This window comes from Anopheles gambiae, chromosome 3, assembly GCF_943734735.2.
Source record: "Anopheles gambiae chromosome 3, idAnoGambNW_F1_1, whole genome shotgun sequence".
NCBI lineage: Eukaryota > Metazoa > Arthropoda > Insecta > Diptera > Culicidae > Anopheles > Anopheles gambiae.
The window spans coordinates 70,073,588-70,090,484 of record NC_064602.1 but is presented as its reverse complement, the minus strand read 5'-3'; the positions used below and the strand labels follow the sequence as shown (position 1 = coordinate 70,090,484).

At 44.7% G+C, this 16,897-nt stretch overlaps 3 protein-coding genes across 7 annotated transcripts; all 3 read right to left on the bottom strand.

Moving 5' to 3' along the window:
- Positions 1-1,944: 1,944 nt before the first annotated feature.
- On the bottom strand, positions 1,945-5,016 carry LOC3291187 (sodium-dependent nutrient amino acid transporter 1). Of its 2 annotated transcripts, none has more exons than XM_564070.4 (7): positions 4,613-5,016; positions 4,112-4,415; positions 3,815-4,040; positions 3,467-3,737; positions 3,274-3,377; positions 2,573-3,201; positions 1,945-2,490 (listed from the first exon to the last, which is right to left on the bottom strand). In XM_564070.4, exons 1-7 carry the CDS (start codon positions 4,694-4,696, stop codon positions 2,228-2,230), a joined length of 1,881 nt encoding a protein of 626 aa, XP_564070.4. In that variant the 5' UTR covers positions 4,697-5,016; the 3' UTR covers positions 1,945-2,227. The 2 variants fall into 2 exon arrangements, with proteins under 2 accessions (XP_564070.4, XP_061516080.1); XM_061660096.1 differs by having other exon boundaries at positions 4,508-4,633.
- A 1,800-nt stretch (positions 5,017-6,816) lies between these two features.
- Positions 6,817-11,217, bottom strand: LOC133393760 (sodium-dependent nutrient amino acid transporter 1-like). Of its 3 annotated transcripts, none has more exons than XM_061660099.1 (6): positions 11,075-11,217; positions 8,755-9,586; positions 8,577-8,680; positions 7,597-7,960; positions 7,263-7,524; positions 6,817-7,196 (listed from the first exon to the last, which is right to left on the bottom strand). In XM_061660099.1, exons 2-6 carry the CDS (start codon positions 9,571-9,573, stop codon positions 6,931-6,933), a joined length of 1,815 nt encoding a protein of 604 aa, XP_061516083.1. In that variant the 5' UTR covers positions 9,574-9,586; positions 11,075-11,217; the 3' UTR covers positions 6,817-6,930. The 3 variants fall into 3 exon arrangements, with proteins under 3 accessions (XP_061516083.1, XP_061516084.1, XP_061516082.1); XM_061660100.1 differs by having other exon boundaries at positions 8,755-9,580; positions 11,075-11,205; XM_061660098.1 differs by lacking the exon at positions 11,075-11,217 and adding an exon at positions 10,770-10,911.
- Positions 10,402-16,490, bottom strand: LOC4577690 (sodium-dependent nutrient amino acid transporter 1). Of its 2 annotated transcripts, none has more exons than XM_061660101.1 (5): positions 16,198-16,490; positions 13,231-13,748; positions 12,791-13,162; positions 12,076-12,704; positions 10,402-12,003 (listed from the first exon to the last, which is right to left on the bottom strand). In XM_061660101.1, the coding sequence occupies exons 1-5, from the start codon at positions 16,234-16,236 to the stop codon at positions 11,753-11,755; spliced, it is 1,809 nt and encodes a 602-aa protein (XP_061516085.1). In that variant the 5' UTR covers positions 16,237-16,490; the 3' UTR covers positions 10,402-11,752. The 2 variants fall into 2 exon arrangements, with proteins under 2 accessions (XP_061516085.1, XP_309844.5); XM_309844.5 differs by having other exon boundaries at positions 16,100-16,210.
- Between the last annotated feature and the right edge of the window lie 407 nt (positions 16,491-16,897).

Genomic DNA, 16,897 nt, shown 5'->3' with positions numbered 1-16,897 from the left:
AGAATATTAGTACTATGAGTTATAAACTGTCATGAAACAGCTTCTTCAACCAGGGGAACCATGTTTGATGTTCAAATAGCGCAAATTCCAGCTACAAGCAGCTTTCTATACTAACAAATCACTTGAGCGATACAACAAAAGGTAAATAATTATATCATTCTACGCTTACAATTTGCTTTCTGATACGGACTCGTACAACAGAGAAAGTACACAGCTGCTAGATAATTATTACGGCAGTCACTATCGGAATTATTTAATCAGTAGCATCTCAATTGTGCTGCTGAATGTCGTCCCTTTCCGACTCGTCAATCGTACTGCATTTCCCATTTTGCAGTTCATTTAATCATCGTCAATAATCAGAAGCCTTCCCAAAAAGCCCCTTTCGTTTTACTACATCTCGTTGCCTTTTTGTGCTTCGATATTTGCGATAAGTTCCTGACGACGAAAATGAATTCCACCGACCGCCTTCAATCAATCAAACATTTGCTAACACAGCTCACGTATATCAGACAAGGTTTCGCTCTCTCGCAGAAGGGAAAGTACCGCCGCCGAACAAAACGACGCTCGACATGGGAATTACTCCACAAGTTGGCTTCCCGTCATGCATTAAGCCGTGAGGCGGCACACGTTCTGACTGCTCGTTTCGGTCTAGCATCGTGCGATCACAGAGACAGAATGTACCCCCTTAATGAGAGGCTCCGGCAGAGGGATGTACCGTGTGTGTGTGTTTGTGTGTGTAATTGAGATACTTGATGGCGTTGGCGAACATTAAAGCTGCAGGGTAAATCAGCTAACCTGTTGCCATTTTTGCCCCTTTCCCAACTTTCTTGTGATGGCATTTCCAAAAGCTGTTGGATATGTTAGTTTTTTTTGGTTTGTGTACATTCCGGGGTTTCCCTGTGGATATAACCCGGAAAGCTGGGACACCAACCCCAAAGCGTGTACATATCCTTCGCGTTGCTACAGCTTTGCAGATTATCGTCGCGGGCTTGGTGCCAGTTGTTTTTTGCGTTTCATTTGCGTGTGTGTACCTTTGTACCAAACCAAACATTGGGAATCCCTTCCTAGCTGTGTCGGGCACTGTTTTTGAACAGTCGGTATTTTTTGGCAGTGGGCAGTGAACAGATTAAGTGTATGCGATTACGGAACGGCGTGTGGCGTGTGTTCCGGTGATTTTTTGTCGCAACCTTGACGGTAAAGTGGAATAAATTATTCTTACGGAATGAACCGTTGCTATGTGTTGGATGAATGGAAAGTTTGGTGTTTAAAATCATGTTTCTTATTTTTTCTTTTTATATTCTATTCTTTGTTGTTTTGGAGTAAATTTAGTGAACTACTTTTTTTGCTCAATCAAGCAACATTTGTTTACCATTTATCTCCTTATAAATGTTTTATTCTTTTTAACTTTTATTTTATGTATTTTTTAAATCTTCTGTTCATGCTTGCTTCTATACTAATAATTATGTTCTTTTCTCAACGTTTTACATTTTTTTTTTATTTCAACAAACATTTTTTAATGTTTTTTTCTTTTACCTAACATTTTAATTTAGATTTTTGGTCTTGATTTTGATTAATTGTTTTTTCTTTTCGTTTTATTTTTTATAATTTCTTGTTCATATCATAGTAAAAATGTATTTTTCCTGAATATCTTAACATTGTATTAACTTCTTTGACTTTGTTAAGAATCTTGTGTACTTGTAGTGATTCATATTAGAAAGTTAGTTACCTTGGTTTTTTATTTACATTTTGTCTTGTTGATGTATTTTAGAGCAATTTGAAAAGTGTTGGATGAAGCTTGTCGAAGAAACTAATGTTTTCTATGTTGGTTGATGTGTTAGTTATTTACTTTTGTATTAGTTAATGTTTTCTTGCTATTTCTACTTTTTTACTAGCGACGATTGCATTAACATACGCGGCAAAATAATATTTTTTAATTCAAAATCATGTGTTTCGTAAAAACTTTGGTAACAATTTATTTACATTTTAAGGAAACTGGACATAAAAAAATATTTCTATCACGCGCTACTTACGTTACATTAAGTGTGAACACAACAAATTCTAGAGTGTTGATACTAACTGCTAACCTTATTGATAACGCTTCATCGGTCGAGAAAATATAACGCTCGTTAGAGGGTTTCGAGAGCAGTTCAATAAGAAGGGCCTATCATCATCTCTTGTCCCTAGACTCCACGCCAGGATTCCAATTCTGGCAAAGTCTCACTTTCACTCATCCCATGTTAAACATTCGCTTCTTGATTCGCTGCACAGTGCTGCGCTCGAGCGGTTGGCTGTTTTGGTACTGCTCCTCCTCGGCCTGGTACTGCAACCGCACGGTATCACTTTCCGGTCCCCAAATATCCATCGGCTTGAGCGCATTGTGTGCCGCCTTGCGCAATGATTCCGTCTGCTTGCTGCGCCGCCTCCAAACCGCGTAGCAGTACCAACCAGGCAGTTGTAGCACCGCAATTGCGTAGATAAACAGCCCTAAAACTGTAAAGACAAGCAAACCGTCATCATTTCATTCATGCACGGCCTTGCGTAGCAGGGGAAACAACAATCATAACGAACGTACCGTTGTAGCCCATCGGGACTTTTTGCAGCTCAAAGTCGGCAAAGCTGAAGATAAGAATGAGCAGCGTGGCGGCCGGTGCAATCAGTCCCCAGCAGACGCGCCAGTAGAACGATGTCTCGATGCCCAGCATAAACCGGATGTCGCGACAGATCCGATCCACGCCGTAAATCCACGCAACGGTAGCGAGCTCCAGCACGGCAAACGTGAGCGTCACGTACTTGGCACCGTAGTAATCGATCACGTCCAGGAAATCGAACCCACCGGGCGTTAGGTAGAGCAGCCCGAAGAAGTACCCCACGGTGACGGTCCCCAGGACCACCTGCCAGTGGCGCAGCTGGGGCCGCTGGTCCCGGATCGCCGTAATGATGCTGGTCGTTACGCCCAGATTGCTGCCGACGCCCACGATGAACAGCATCAGGAAGAACAGGGCGGCAAACAGCTGCGGCAAAAACTGGAACTTGGCGATCGCGTCCGGGTACGTCATGAAGGTAAGGCCGGCACCGTCCCGCGCCAGCTTCTGGATGTCGGGCTGCCCACTAACATACGCCAAATTGCCGATCACCCCGAACACGATGCAACCGGCCACGATCGAGGTGAATGTGTCGAGCCAGGAAATAATGACGGCGTCACTGTGTCACAACAAAACCAATGGGATAAAAGGGTCAATCGATTGCGGCCCTAATTACCATGACCCTACCTACCGGTGCACATTGTTGCTGAAGTTGTTGAAGGACGAGTACGCGATGATGCCACCGTAACAGACCGAGAGCGAAAAGAAGCACTGCGTAACGGCTTCGTACCAAACCTACGACGGAAGACGGGGCGAAAAATGATTGCTGTAATGCGGGTTGCCTACCTATTGGGGTTGTAACGAATGTAACGCTTGCTGCTTACCTCGATGCTGAGCAGCTTGTCCCACTGCGGTGTGATGAAGTACAGGATGCCCTGCATCGCCCCGTCTAGCATGAGCGTTTGCAGCAGCAGTATGATGATGATCACGTACGGGAAGATGGCCAGAAAGTAGGACGCTTTGCCGGTACTTTTCGCACCCCGGATCAGGATGGTGGCGACGACGATCCACGCAAACAGCAGGCACAGTGCCAGCTTCCAGTCGGGCATGCCTAGTCCATCTTCAAGGGAGGGTGCTTTGTGGATCACTTCCTTGCTGTGTTTCGGTGAGACAGGAGTGTTAGAAAGATGTGTTAGTGGGTTGGAAATTGTGTTTTTGGACAGTATAGTTACAGGAAGTACAACTCGGCGGATGATTGCAGTCCAACGGCTGTGCCGTTGGTGGGCTCCAGCCGTCCCACGAACGAGGAATTGACACAGTTTGCCCAGCCAGGGTTGCACTCGCTCCACGGCAGAGTGCTGCTGAACGATGCCACAAAGTACCGGAACGTGATGGCCAGCACCGGCGCGTAGTACGTCATCACCACGAACATTGCAATCGTTTGCGCCACTCCAATGCCTACAAAAAATAAGGATATTAATAACCTTCTTTTTTGGGATATAACAATAACTAAAACCGCATGACGTTACCTCGCATAGCCGGTGCCAGATCGTACAGCTTCACACACCCCCTGCTCGAGAATTGGCCCAGTATCATCTCCAGGTAGTAGATCGGTCGGCCCACTATGAACAGCACGATCAGGTACGGCAGCAGAAATGCGCCGCCGCCGTGCTTCAGTGCCGTGTACGGGAACTTCCAGATGTTGCCGAACCCGACCGAGTACGCGATGCAGGACAGCATAAACTCAATGTCCCGGCCCCATTTATCACGCGTCGAGGTCGTGGTTTTCGTGTCGTCACTGATCGTCTGCAGCGTGATGCTGGAATTCATCGGCTGGAATGCACATAGGGGAAGCAAAACATACAAATTATTCGATTCGTTGATTAACTAATCGCACGTAAAAGCCGGCTTCGGCTTCTGCTCACTCATTGTTGTGAAAGTGCAAAAGCAAAACAAAGTACACATTACTGGATCACTCAAACACCAATGCCCTTATCAGCAGCGCTTGATCAGCGGCGTCATTTGCTTACCGAAGCAACCGATCGACTTTCAGCTGCCTGTATGCCTTTCTCCCCCGGCTCCACCTGTCCGCCCGCATATCCAAGGTTCTCCATCCGATCAGCTGGAGCTAAACTGTCAAACTGTCACCGAAGCGCAAACACAACAAACACAACACACCCACACACTATGCGCTTACTCACTGTCACTGTGTGTCACTTAGGTTTTGTTTTGGTTTCTTTTTTTTTACTATCGCGCTGCAGTTCGCGAGCCCCCAGCGAGATGAGATGCTGTCTCGATCGCGAGCCAAGTGCATTTGACGGTGCTGCACTCGGTGTGCGACACATTTAACTCACGTTGTGCGCGTTGTGAATGAACACGTTTTGATTGTGTGTATGTAAACACACTAATCGAACAAGACGCTCGCGTGCCAACAGAAGCGTCTATTGATGCTGTAACGGTGTGTGAGTGTGTGTGTGTGCAGTGCAAAAAGTAGTATTTCCAGCCCGTAAAACCCGAATGCATGCCGGCCGCCTGGGGCCGCTGGGATATTCCCAAAAGCGAATAACCGGTAAGTTATAACCCCATGCACCACACATACCCACACAACCCTTTCTCTTACATCTGTACCGTTCGTTTGATATCGATGGGGAGGAAGCAGCGAGAGGGTTTGGCTCCCCCCTTCTCTGATCCGTACTTTCTATTGGATTTGTCTTGTTTTGCTACAGAAATCTTCTTCCTTTTTTTGCACTTGGAAAGTTGGCACCTACCACGACTAGAAAACCGTTTCTACTTGCACGCCCCGCAAGAAGGAAAAGTTATTCGTTTCATATTAATAGCCAACCCCACTTACAACTGCCACCACCACCAGTAAAGAAACTCTTTTGCACCAAAAACTAGACCAAACGAGACGACTCCTAACGGCCAGTATGTTGATGTCTCTATAAACGTTGCCTATCTTACCTCATATGCTCGGAACTCATAACTCGAGATAAAGAATCGCTTGCAAATTAGCTCTCCGGTACCTTCCCGGCGTCTAATGGGTGTCGTTGTGTTATTATTAAAACAGCCACCTAAATTACTTCAATTACTTTTACCATAAAACCATGATGGTTGTTGCCGCCCTGCTGCTTCTGCTGCAAACTCTGATAAGAGATGCAATAAAAAGCAATCGCCCTCATCTTCTTGGAAGTCGTCCATTTTCCCGCTTCAGAATTGGCAAGCCTGCGTCATCTTCCAAACGCAAGAGGGGTTGCGTACATTCCAACGATGCGATGGGTTTAGATTTCGCTGGAATCTTTCGCTTCAGCTCATCGCGGGAAAATCGTAGCTTGGATGCAAAATATTTGTGCCGGCCTGCATTTTGGGGTTTTCACGCTCGCTAGAACAGAACGCAATGCATGTCGATTTTATTTCCTAGAAATCGTTGCAGGTTGTGTGTTTAGTCATGCTACGCATGGGTAGATGGGGGAAAATGTAAGATGTTTTTGTTGTCGTTGAGTGATGCTGTCACCGGGAAGGGAATTGTGAACATTCTTTCGAAGGGAGTCATCACGATTTTATGACTGGATTGAAAGTAAGGAAGGCTGTTAGAAGCAATTGCAATAAAATTGAATAAGAGCAAATCCAATAAGCAATAAACGTGATATCGTAGAATAAGAACAAGGTTCTTTAACGCTCATATTGAAGAGATCTTGATCAGACATGATTAAAAAATCATCTTTCATCTAGGTCTCTTCAATTACTTTAAAAGCCTGCCTAAGTTGTTTTTCTGACTTGCCTGTAACACAAACCTCCTCAAACATGTACGATTATAAAGAGAAGATCCTGAAAAGCCTAGAAGTAATTCTAAGACAAGTTTTCGGGTCCTGGTAGTTCTCACTCTCTCTTTTTCAAACATCACTGTAATGGCCACAAGCTCAAGTTATATAAAAAACAAATCTGTATAAGATCAATATTTATTTTATTTGGCGTAACGTCCTACGCGGACATGCCGGCCTATACAGTATTTCGAGATTCATTAAGTACCACGCAGCCGAATAGTCAATCCATGTTACGGGGGGACGGCCCATTCTAGGCTTGAACACATAAGGGCATGTTATTGAGTTGTTCGAGTTGACGACTAAGAAAACTACAGAATCTAGGAAAATCTAGAATTGGAATTACCTTTCATCGCCTAGTTATCTCTACTTTAGAAAAAGAAATACTCAAATCGTAAATAGGAAAACCCTCAAAATATTATTAAATTTGTAATTTATTAATCAATAATCACCAGCCCGTAAAGCTTTACAGAATGTCAAAATCTATTCTTAAACACATACAATTGATATTTCACCTTATGAAAATGTAACTATTTTTGGACAAAAGTGTTGCACATCTTTCGAAGTACACATTTCCCGACACCAACACTTTGGGCTCGATTTTCCTCCAAACGTTTGGAACGCTCGGCTCGATATTGTGAACGCACGGTAGAGTCTTCTGGCCCCCAATCGGATGTTGGCTGACAGGCAGCTTTGATTCTGTCCAATAGTTTTTCTTCTTTTCGTTCGCATAAGGCATACACAGCCCAAATTGCTACTTGACTGATTACGAATGCATATAGACCCCAACCAAATACTGAAGATAATGAATTAATAACTGGTTAGTTAATGAAGGAGAACGTTTCTTGGATGTAACTCTTACCAGTCATACCCAGAGGAACTGGGAGTGGTGTGTACTGGATGAAGCTAAATACCCATATAACGGCAATAATACCGAACGTCACAAAGCTCCAGCAAACTCGCCAAAACACACCAGTCTTCCGGCTCAACATAAGCTGAATGTCATGCCCAATTTGCTCGACGCCGTACATCCAGCAGAACGTTACAATCTCTAGCATTACCAGCGTTAGCGTCGTTAGTGTAACACCGTACTTGTCCACTACATCCAACACGTGTAATCCACCCTAGAAAGTTCGTTGAGAGTGTATGAGTACTCACTAAGTAAATTGAAACCTTCCAAAGTATGTAGTACCTACCGGTGTGATATAAACCAACCCACAGCAAAACCCATAGATCGCTATCGAAATCACCACCTTCCAGTTGGGTAGCTCGGGGAACCGATCGCGAACCGCCGTCACGATCGTCGTTACGATGCCCGTGTTGCTACCGAGCCCGAGTAGGAAAAACATAAGAAAAAACAGCACAGCAAACACGTTCTGGGCGGCATCAAATTTGGCGATCGCATCCGGATACGTGATGAAGGTGAGCTGGGGACCCTGCAGCTGCATATCCTCGACCCGGTTACCGGTGATGTGTGCGATGTTGCCGACGATACCGAACACAACGATGCCTGACACGATCGAGGTGAAGGTATCGAGCCAGGAGATGATCATAGCATCACTGTGGGGGAAGGAGACAGATATGTTGGGGTGAGTGCTATATTAGTCTTGGAATTTTCTGAAGATTCATGAGTCTTTGAATATTGGTGAATCAAAATCTAAAGGTCTTCCCTCTGGTGTTGTATTTGATTTTATAAAAAATGAAAATTGTATTTCACATCAAAGTGCATCTTTTTCGAAAGGCTCTACTTTGCTTACTTGTCTGCCTCGTGAAACTGTTGTTCTGTCACAGTCTCTTTACGGTGTCTCATGGAAACAATTCATTAGTACTACGTTATAACTAGCTTATACTGGTCATGGTGGTGAGTTTGTGTGTGGGCTCAGTCGCCCGAAAGATCCATCAAAATGTGCCTATTGATACCTATTTTAGAAATTGATGAATCTTTGAATATTCATAATGAACGGTCAAAAATCTTGAATCGTCAAGAATTTATGAATCTTTAACGAACCATGAATATTCAAAGATTCAAATCGCTCTTCAGTGAAGTCTCATATGGATGAATTTTTGATGAATTGGTAGGAAAATAAATTAAAATTTAAAGAAAAGTATAATTGACAACTAAGATATTATTTGTGTTCAGTTTCTAGGAGTTTAATTGGTGAAATGCAATACCTACCGGTAGATATTGTTGGTGAAGCTGTTGTACGAAGCAAACACGATAACCGAACCGAGTGATATTGTTAGCGAAAAGAAGCATTGTGTCACGGCAGCATACCAAACCTGTGTAGGAAAATGCCCAAAAAGCTCTATAAAACCCTACAATTATCTCTTATACCCTAAAAATCTAAACCTACCTGCACGTCTATCAGCTTCTCCCACTGCGGCTTCATCAGATACAGTATGCCCTGGTCCGCTCCCTCCAGCGTACAGGTGCGTACCAGTAACACCAACAGTATCACGTACGGAAAGATGGCCAAAAAGTATGAAGCCTTTCCCGAGCTACGAATACCCTTAATCAGTATACCCGTGATACACATCCAGCAAAACAGCAAACAAACCGCCAGCTTCCAGTCCGGTACTCCAATACCGTCTTCCACCGTCCAGAAGTTGTGCAGCACGGTACGATTAAAGTAATACTCTGCCGATGGCCTTAAGCTGGCGTTCTGCACGCGCCCCTTAAACTCCGAATCGACACACCCGCTCCAGTCCGGCTCACAGCGAGCCCAGGCCAGTGGACTACCGAACGAGGCAACAAAGTAGCGCACCGACACGGAAAGTACGGCCGCATAGTAGCCCAGTATCAGCAGCAGGGCAAGCGTTTGGCCGACGCCTACACCACGCATTAGCGGTGCGACATCGAACACCTTGATGCAGCCCCGGCTCGCGAACTGACCCATCACCATCTCGAGATAGTAGAGCGGACGGCCGACCAGCAACAGCACTATCAGGTAGGGAATGAGGAACGCTCCACCGCCGTTTTGCATGGCCGTGTACGGGAAGCGCCAAATGTTGCCGAACCCGACGGAAAGGGCGATACAGGAGAGCAGGAACTCGATGCCACGGCCCCACTTTTCGCGCTCCTTTGGCTCGTGGGGCTCTCGGGTGTTTACTTCCGGCGCCACACTGCCGTCTATGGTTAATTGGGTGGTGGTGGTGGTGCTAGCGCCTGCCATGGTTGTTCTGTAACTGAATTATATCATCAAGCCCCATTAGTCGCCCATGGTACTGGTGATTGCTTTGATTGTAGTTGACGCGCAGACAAGAACGCCGTGAGGAGGAGAGAATGTCGAAAGAACAGGGATTGGCTGCGGTCGCAAACGGTGAAAGTGGTTCGCGCGAAAGCGCAACACAAGAACACTAATAAATGTGGTATGTGCGGTGTTGCAAATGTTCATACAAAAAGGAGAAAAAGGATCCTTTCATGGGATTAGAAATGCCTTTTTTCCTATTTCTTTCTATAATTTTACTTTCATCCCAAACGCGTTATGTACTCCATGAAATGATAGCTGGTTGCTGCTTCGTTTGATGGTTATGAGACTAAGACTAAAAAATGGCTAACTTTATTATAGTGGGTTTTTAAAAATTTGTTTCATGATACCCCTTTTTTAGTTTAAGGCAAGAACATGCAAAGTTGTGCACAACTTCAGGATAAAACATAAAATTACATTTCCACTAGCTTTCTAAGCAAAACATAGCTTAGATAAACTTAGATATACAACAGAAAAATTATAAAATTTTAAAATCTTTTCTATTATTGTTTATGAAAAGTTTGAAAAGCTACGGCCATCATGTTTGGGATTTTTTGTCTTTTGCAACAATTTGTGTTTTCTTGTTAATAATTTGTGGTTTTTACGAAATTTTGTTTAGAAAAGTAAAGTAAGTTAAGAAAATGTTCACTCTTTTTTATGTTTTTGACATTTGATGATGAAAATCAGGTAATGCAACTATGTTTAATAGTATTTTTCCAGATTAATGGCAGAATGTTGTTAGATAAAATATTGTTTTGTCTTATTGTTGTACACAAGTTTTATTCATATGCAGAGTACAGTTTGACTTAACTTAACGAACAATTTGCAGTGTGCTTTTCTAGGATTTTTTAAACATAAGTCAAGATTACAAAGCACTTCATTACACTTTGCGTATGTATTTAGTTTATAACACATCACTGCATATACTTCCATGTACATGCTATTTCTAAAACAGAATTGAAAGATAGAACCAGATAGAATCAGATCCAGACCTAACACCCTGATGCGTTCCATTACTGACAGTGCCTTACAAACACTGAAAAATTACTGCATTTACAAGGAATTAAAGGACTAAGGTAAATCATAACTTCAACAATTCAATGATTATTGTACTCAATTACCTAATTAAAATTTTTCTCACGACCGACTAGAAAAATCTAGTTTTTGGCACATAAAACTACACTGAACAACGTATAAACAACATCTACATAGCTTTGTAGCTCGATAACATTGAACCACTTTCCCTAGCACACAGCACAACAGCGGTTTTTGAACTCTTTCCACCATGAAAATGTCTGGATAGAGTCACGACTAACCAAACCACCTTTGTTTTTGGCAAACTCTCAGTCCATATCGTCCCTGCGCTTGAATATATTTGCTGTGAGGTGTTTTACGGGGTCTGCCAGTAACCTACACATTTACTCACCACACCACACAACGGAGTACCGCACTTTTGGCAACTGGCCCGCTGTTAGCAACACTGCACACTGCACGCCCGGTAACTGACGGTCCCTTTTGTCCCTTACTTCCCACGGGGAAACAAAAACCAGATCAAATAACGCGACTGTTGGTGGTGAGTGCTGTGTTGTTCACTCTATGCAACCACCAAAATGGTCCGTAACTGCATTGTCCCGCGTTTACCTCAAAGGGTACGGACACGACACGTATCTACGACGAACTTTTATTGCTTGCTAGACTAGATGCACCACTTTACAGCGCGAATCGCGAAACAGTAACAAACACACCATCTTCCTCCGTCTCCTCGATGGCCGACAATGATGACGGTGAGGAGCGTTGTTAAAGATTTCTATTCAATTCACGGAATTATTTGCTCTTCCGCAAAACGATCGCACTCTGAAGTGTTGTTGTGACTGTTTCGCACAAATACTGCGTATTGGTCCGTTCTGGGCGTGCTATCCTAGTTATAGAAGAGAGAGAGAAAAAAAAGTGCCAGCACCTTTTGCTTTATCGGGCGATAACTCGTGTATCACATTAGTGGGTACAACGGCGACGACTCGGCGGCTTTATCACAAATATTTTACGCATAGTGCCGGTTGGAAGAGTAGGGGTTATGAATCGTAAATCTATTAGATGGCACAACAAATTAGTCAAATATTTTGCCACACAATCTTTGCGTACAATGTCGGGCCGGGGTTGCAGTAAAGTGGCTCCGCTTGCTCTCCATCTTGTTGTACTGGTCGCGGGTGAGCTCGTTCTCCGGTCCCCAGGTGGTACTCGGCTGGAAGGCTGTCTTCCATGCCGTCCTGCAGCCTTTCTCGTCCTGTGTCATGATCGCGTAACCGGCCCACAACGGTAGCTGCAGGATGGCGAACGTGTACAGAATCCATCCAGCAACTGGAATGATATTGGATAAGAGATGATTATTACTACAGTTAGCGGAAGATCACACTCCAACAACTTTCTTACCATTATACTCTGCGGGAACGTTTAATGGGACGTAGTCGACGAAGCTCACGATCAGTATTACACCGACCAGCAGCGGCGCAATAATGCCCCAGCAGATGCGCCAAAACAGCCCTGTTTCGATCTGCAGCATAAACTTGATGTCGCGACAAACGCGATCCACTCCGTAGATCCACGCAAAGGTGAGAATCTCAAACAGGGCTAGCGTGAGCGTAACGTATTTTGCTCCGTATGTATCCAGCACGTCCAGAAGATCTAACCCCCCAGGGGCAAGGTAGACGACACTGATACAAAACATACTCACACTAACGCCCATCACAATCTTCCAATTCTCAACCGTTGGGCATCGGTCGCGAATAGCCGTGATGACACTCGTGATCGCTCCCAGATTACTGCCAATGCCTACGATGAAGAACATCAGGAAGAATAGGACGGAGAAGAGCTGCGGACAGTACTCAAACTTTGCGATCGCGTCCGGATACGCCATGAACGTTAGTCCGGGGCCCTCGCGCACAATATCCTGGATGCTGGTGCGGTGCGTGACGTGTGCCAAGTTACCGAGAACTCCGAACACGATGCATCCGACTACGATGGATGTGAACGTATCCAGCCATGAGATGATCATTGCATCACTAAAGAGATCCAAAGATCAGAAAATCAGAAGAATAAAGGAAGATGTCTGGTTGGAACATTCTAAATAATAACTGCAAGTACTCACCGATAGACATTATTGGAGAAATTATTGAACGAGGAGTACGCAATGATTCCACCAAAACAGATTGACAGGGAGAAGAAACACTGTGTGACTGCTTCCATCCATACCTTGGCTGAGAATAGGCTTTCCCATTTGGGGGTTAGGAAGAACTTGATACCCTCGAGCGAACCTTCCAGACTGAGGGAGTGGGCAAGCAGGATGAAAATGATTACATACGGGAAGATGGCAAGAAAGTAGGCCGCTTTCCCGGTGCTGCGAACTCCTTTGATGAGGATCACAACCAGAATGGACCAGGAGACGAGTAGACACAGGACCAGCTTGCCATCTGGCCATCCAAGTCCCTCTGCCAATGGTGCTCGGTGCATTATGGTGTTGCTGTGGTTTTTTGTGAAGAAGAAAACTAAGTACTACCCTTCATTGCGGACACTCTTCATCTCACTTACGTAAAGTACAGCTCAGCGGAAACGTTCCGGCGATCCTCGGCCAGTCCATTCGTAACGTTCGCATATCCACGAAAGTCCGAATTGATACACCGACTCCACGAATGATCGCACTTGCTCCACGGCAGCTCACTGCTAAACGAGAGCAACAGATAGCGCAGAGTGATCGCCAGGATCGGTGTGTAGTACGACATTGCCACGACCATTGCGACCGATTGACCCACACCGACACCGCGCATTGCGGGCGCCATATCGTAGATCTTGACGCACCCTCGGCTACAGAACTGTCCCATAGCCATCTCGAGATAGTACAGGGGGCGTCCGATCAAGAACAGTACCACGAGGTAGGGTATCAGAAACGCACCACCTCCATTGTCCAGGGCGGTGTATGGGAACTTCCAGATGTTACCGAACCCGACCGAGTACGCGATGCAGGATAGCGTGAACTCGATGTTGCTGGTCCACTTCTCGCGCACCGGTGTGGTTGGGGATGCGATGCCGATAGTGATGCAGTTCGTGTGCTACGGTTTAGGAAAAAAGGTTTGATTGTGAAGTGATCTTAGGTAAAGGATGATGCATGGTGGTGCAGACGGTTCATTCGATGTACTTGCAAAAAATACCCAACAATGCTGTGAGGAGTGTAGTAATGCTTTCTGTAGTTGCTTTCTGGAAAAGTTAGGAACTTTCCAAAAATTATCCCGCCGACTTAACATTGTCAGACCATTTCGACAACGTGAAATGTGTATTGGTTGATAGTTGAATGTAAAAAATAGTGTTGAGTCATACGATTCATTTCACGACCCGACCCGGAGCCGGGTGCGAGCCAGCCGGAATCGATTCCGACTCGTGGGTGCAGTGGGTGCGCTAGGTCGGAGTCCGAATCAAATCCGATCCGCAAGTGCAACGAGTTCGGGTCGACCCGAAAGATCAGTAGGTGCGAGAAAGCATAAGCGACTCTGACCCGTGGGTGCTGCGAGTTCCGATCGGGTCGGGCCACGGTAGGTTCAGTTTAACCCGAGGGTGCAGCGAGTTCGGGTCGACCCGACTGATGAGTAGGTGCGAGAAATCATAAGCGACTCTGACCCGTTGGTGAGGCGAGTTCGGGTCGGGTCGAGTCAAGGTAGGTTCAATACCCGACCCGAACTCGCTGCACCAACGGGTCGGAGTCGCTTATGCTTTCTCGCACCTACCGGAGTCGTTGCACCTACTGAACCTAATTGTACATTTCGGGTCGACCCGAACGACTCCGGGTCGCTTACGGATGGCTCCGACCCGATAGGTTCGAGTCGACCCGCCCATCACTAGTAGAAAACAACCAATCACATATAATTTGTGCTAACATTTAAGTTGTTGAAATGTTAAAATTCACTATGGTCTTGAATTTTAAGATCTTTTGCTTATTTATAACGTCCTGCTGGGATCTTAGCCATGGCTGATTAATTAGAGCTGATTCTAGGTTCTTTCATAGTCATGCAACGTTACGAAGATACAAAGTCAAAGTAGATTAAACTACCAGTACCAGGAAACATTATTGGGATAGCAGGACACAGTTGCTTGTCGGGCGATGCCGCCACAGGCTTAACATAATGTTCATCGCTGGTGTGAACTTGCTCCAAAAATATTTAATTTAACCATAACTATCAAATCCTTGCTGTAGCCTAGACCTTGATGTGACTTTCAAACTACTCTTAAATATTTTATTCTGCTATGCATTCAAGATCAGGAGCTTGTCAACTTAGAGAACTTGCTCGAAATAAGCCTTTTTGATGATTTGGCCTTTATATGATAGTCAAAAAATGAGTCACGAAGAACTGAGCATCGTAAAAAAAATCAACATTGACGTAAACACCAAAGTGTTCATTGCCTTTTTCACACTTTTGGCTACCGGTGCTAGATATTTATGGATATGTTTCATCAACTTTTTGATGTTGCTTTTTGGCAACTTTTGTTGGGGAGAAAGTCTGAGTTTTCATTTATTTTGAGAGCTTTTTAAATCTCCAACATCTTCAAGAGATGTTCTAAGACTCTTTTTGAATAAAAAATCAAAATAAATTTAATCTCTTCACGTCATTCCATCATCCAAGCATAACATGTTTCCCATTAAACCGTTGCTAAAATAACATCTAATCAATCAATTACGAGCCTCACCTAATCATAATTTTCCCCTGGCGTGGGCGATACACGGTGATGCTGAACGCTTTTCAAAAACGTTCAATTTATCAACCCAACGTTGCTTGCAAATTTGCACGCTGATTTGGCTTTTCTTTTGCCAGTTACTGTAACTTAACTAGTCCTGTTCCCATCATTCTTCCCTCGATATACAAATAACACGACAACAACATTGTCAACAAGGTAACAGCAGCGAGCGCGCAGCGTGGCCTACTTGTCGCGTGTTGTTACACGGGACGGGATGGGTTAATAATAGTCGCCAAATTTCGCGCCGTTTTGTTACATCGTTCTCTGTGCCAATCGTTGCCGTCTCGCCGGATCTTCGTTCCGTCTTGCCCCACAGACAGATAGTCGATTGAATCAAATCGATTCAAGCGATTGGAATGTTTAATGAATTCTGAGAACGCATCAACTACGGGGCACGTGTAACATAGAAAAGGGGTGGGAGGGGGGCGGATGCGAGAGGCGTATATGGTGTAAACAGGGGGAGATAGGTGTTTAAATTTATTTTGGAACTTTACGCCTCCCACAGTGCAAACACACTGCTGTTAATGCTTCCGGTGGCAACGTGCCAAGCGTGCGATAGAGAATTTTTCGACCGCTGGCGCGGCCTGATGGCAATGAATTATGCACTACATACACACACACATACTATCCGGAAAAGGCGGAAAACTGCGCACTCTTCCAAAAGGGAATTACACACATTGACCACTTGTCGGTGAGGGTGACCTTTGCACGCGACGATCGAATGAACGCTCTGTCCGCTGTTCCCACTTGTCCGCTGGCGCCCCAATCACGTACGGTTAATCCTTTGGCAATTGTTTTTGGGGTGGAATCCATCGTGCGCACTGGCGTTTGATCAGCTTGTTAACTCTTTCTCTCTCTTGGTTTGTTGTGTCGTTTGTGGTTGATTGATTTGATCACTTCACGTGCGAACTCAGTAGACGAACATTGCGCTTCAGCCACCTCGCCAATTGCGTATCGGATGTGGGTGGATGCACTTTCTCGGGATGCACTTTCTGGTGTGAACCGACCGGCCAACTGTGAACGTCTGAAGAACGGTTGTGTGATACCGAGACCGAGTTCGAGATCGATCCGTACACCGGATACCGGTTGGGTTGACGGGTTTGTATAAAAAGCTTTATCCGGTGAGTTTCGGCATCCGTTCGGGGAACTGGTTGGTTTCTGCGCAAGATCGAACGATCGCCGACTGTGATCGGGGAAATGGGGGAAAGCTTTCGTGAGCTTCTTGAAGTGATGAGTTCTTTCTATACTGATTGATAAAGAAACTCATGACTCACGAGAAAGTGATGAGTTCTCATTTTAATTCATATCTTCTTTATTTATTCGTTCATCAAGCAAATATTCAATTCATGGGTAGACATGACAATTTTGAATTTAAATTGATTAACTGTGTTATTTACTGTTTGTTATTTGTTCAATGTTTAACATTTTATATTCAGTCATTACCATAACACGCTTGAAATGACTTAATAAAAAT

Excerpts from the sequence above, each read along its gene's own strand:
- LOC3291187 (XM_564070.4), bottom strand. The coding sequence starts at position 4,696 with ATGGAGAACCTTGGATATGCGGGCGGACAGGTGGAGCCGGGGGAGAAA. Across the intron at positions 4,416-4,612 it reads AAAGTCGATCGGTTGCTTCG|CCGATGAATTCCAGCATCAC; the intron begins GTAAGCAAATGA and ends TGTGCATTCCAG. Across the intron at positions 3,378-3,466 it reads ACAAGCTGCTCAGCATCGAG|GTTTGGTACGAAGCCGTTAC; the intron begins GTAAGCAGCAAG and ends CTTCCGTCGTAG.
- LOC133393760 (XM_061660099.1), bottom strand. The coding sequence starts at position 9,573 with ATGGCAGGCGCTAGCACCACCACCACCACCCAATTAACCATAGACGGC. Across the intron at positions 8,681-8,754 it reads AGAAGCTGATAGACGTGCAG|GTTTGGTATGCTGCCGTGAC; the intron begins GTAGGTTTAGAT and ends TTTCCTACACAG. Across the intron at positions 7,961-8,576 it reads TTCACCAACAATATCTACCG|TGATGCTATGATCATCTCCT; the intron begins GTAGGTATTGCA and ends CTTCCCCCACAG.
- LOC4577690 (XM_061660101.1), bottom strand. The coding sequence starts at position 16,236 with ATGGATTCCACCCCAAAAACAATTGCCAAAGGATTAACC. Across the intron at positions 12,705-12,790 it reads TTCTCCAATAATGTCTATCG|TGATGCAATGATCATCTCAT; the intron begins GTGAGTACTTGC and ends GGATCTCTTTAG. Across the intron at positions 12,004-12,075 it reads CGTTCCCGCAGAGTATAATG|TTGCTGGATGGATTCTGTAC; the intron begins GTAAGAAAGTTG and ends ATATCATTCCAG.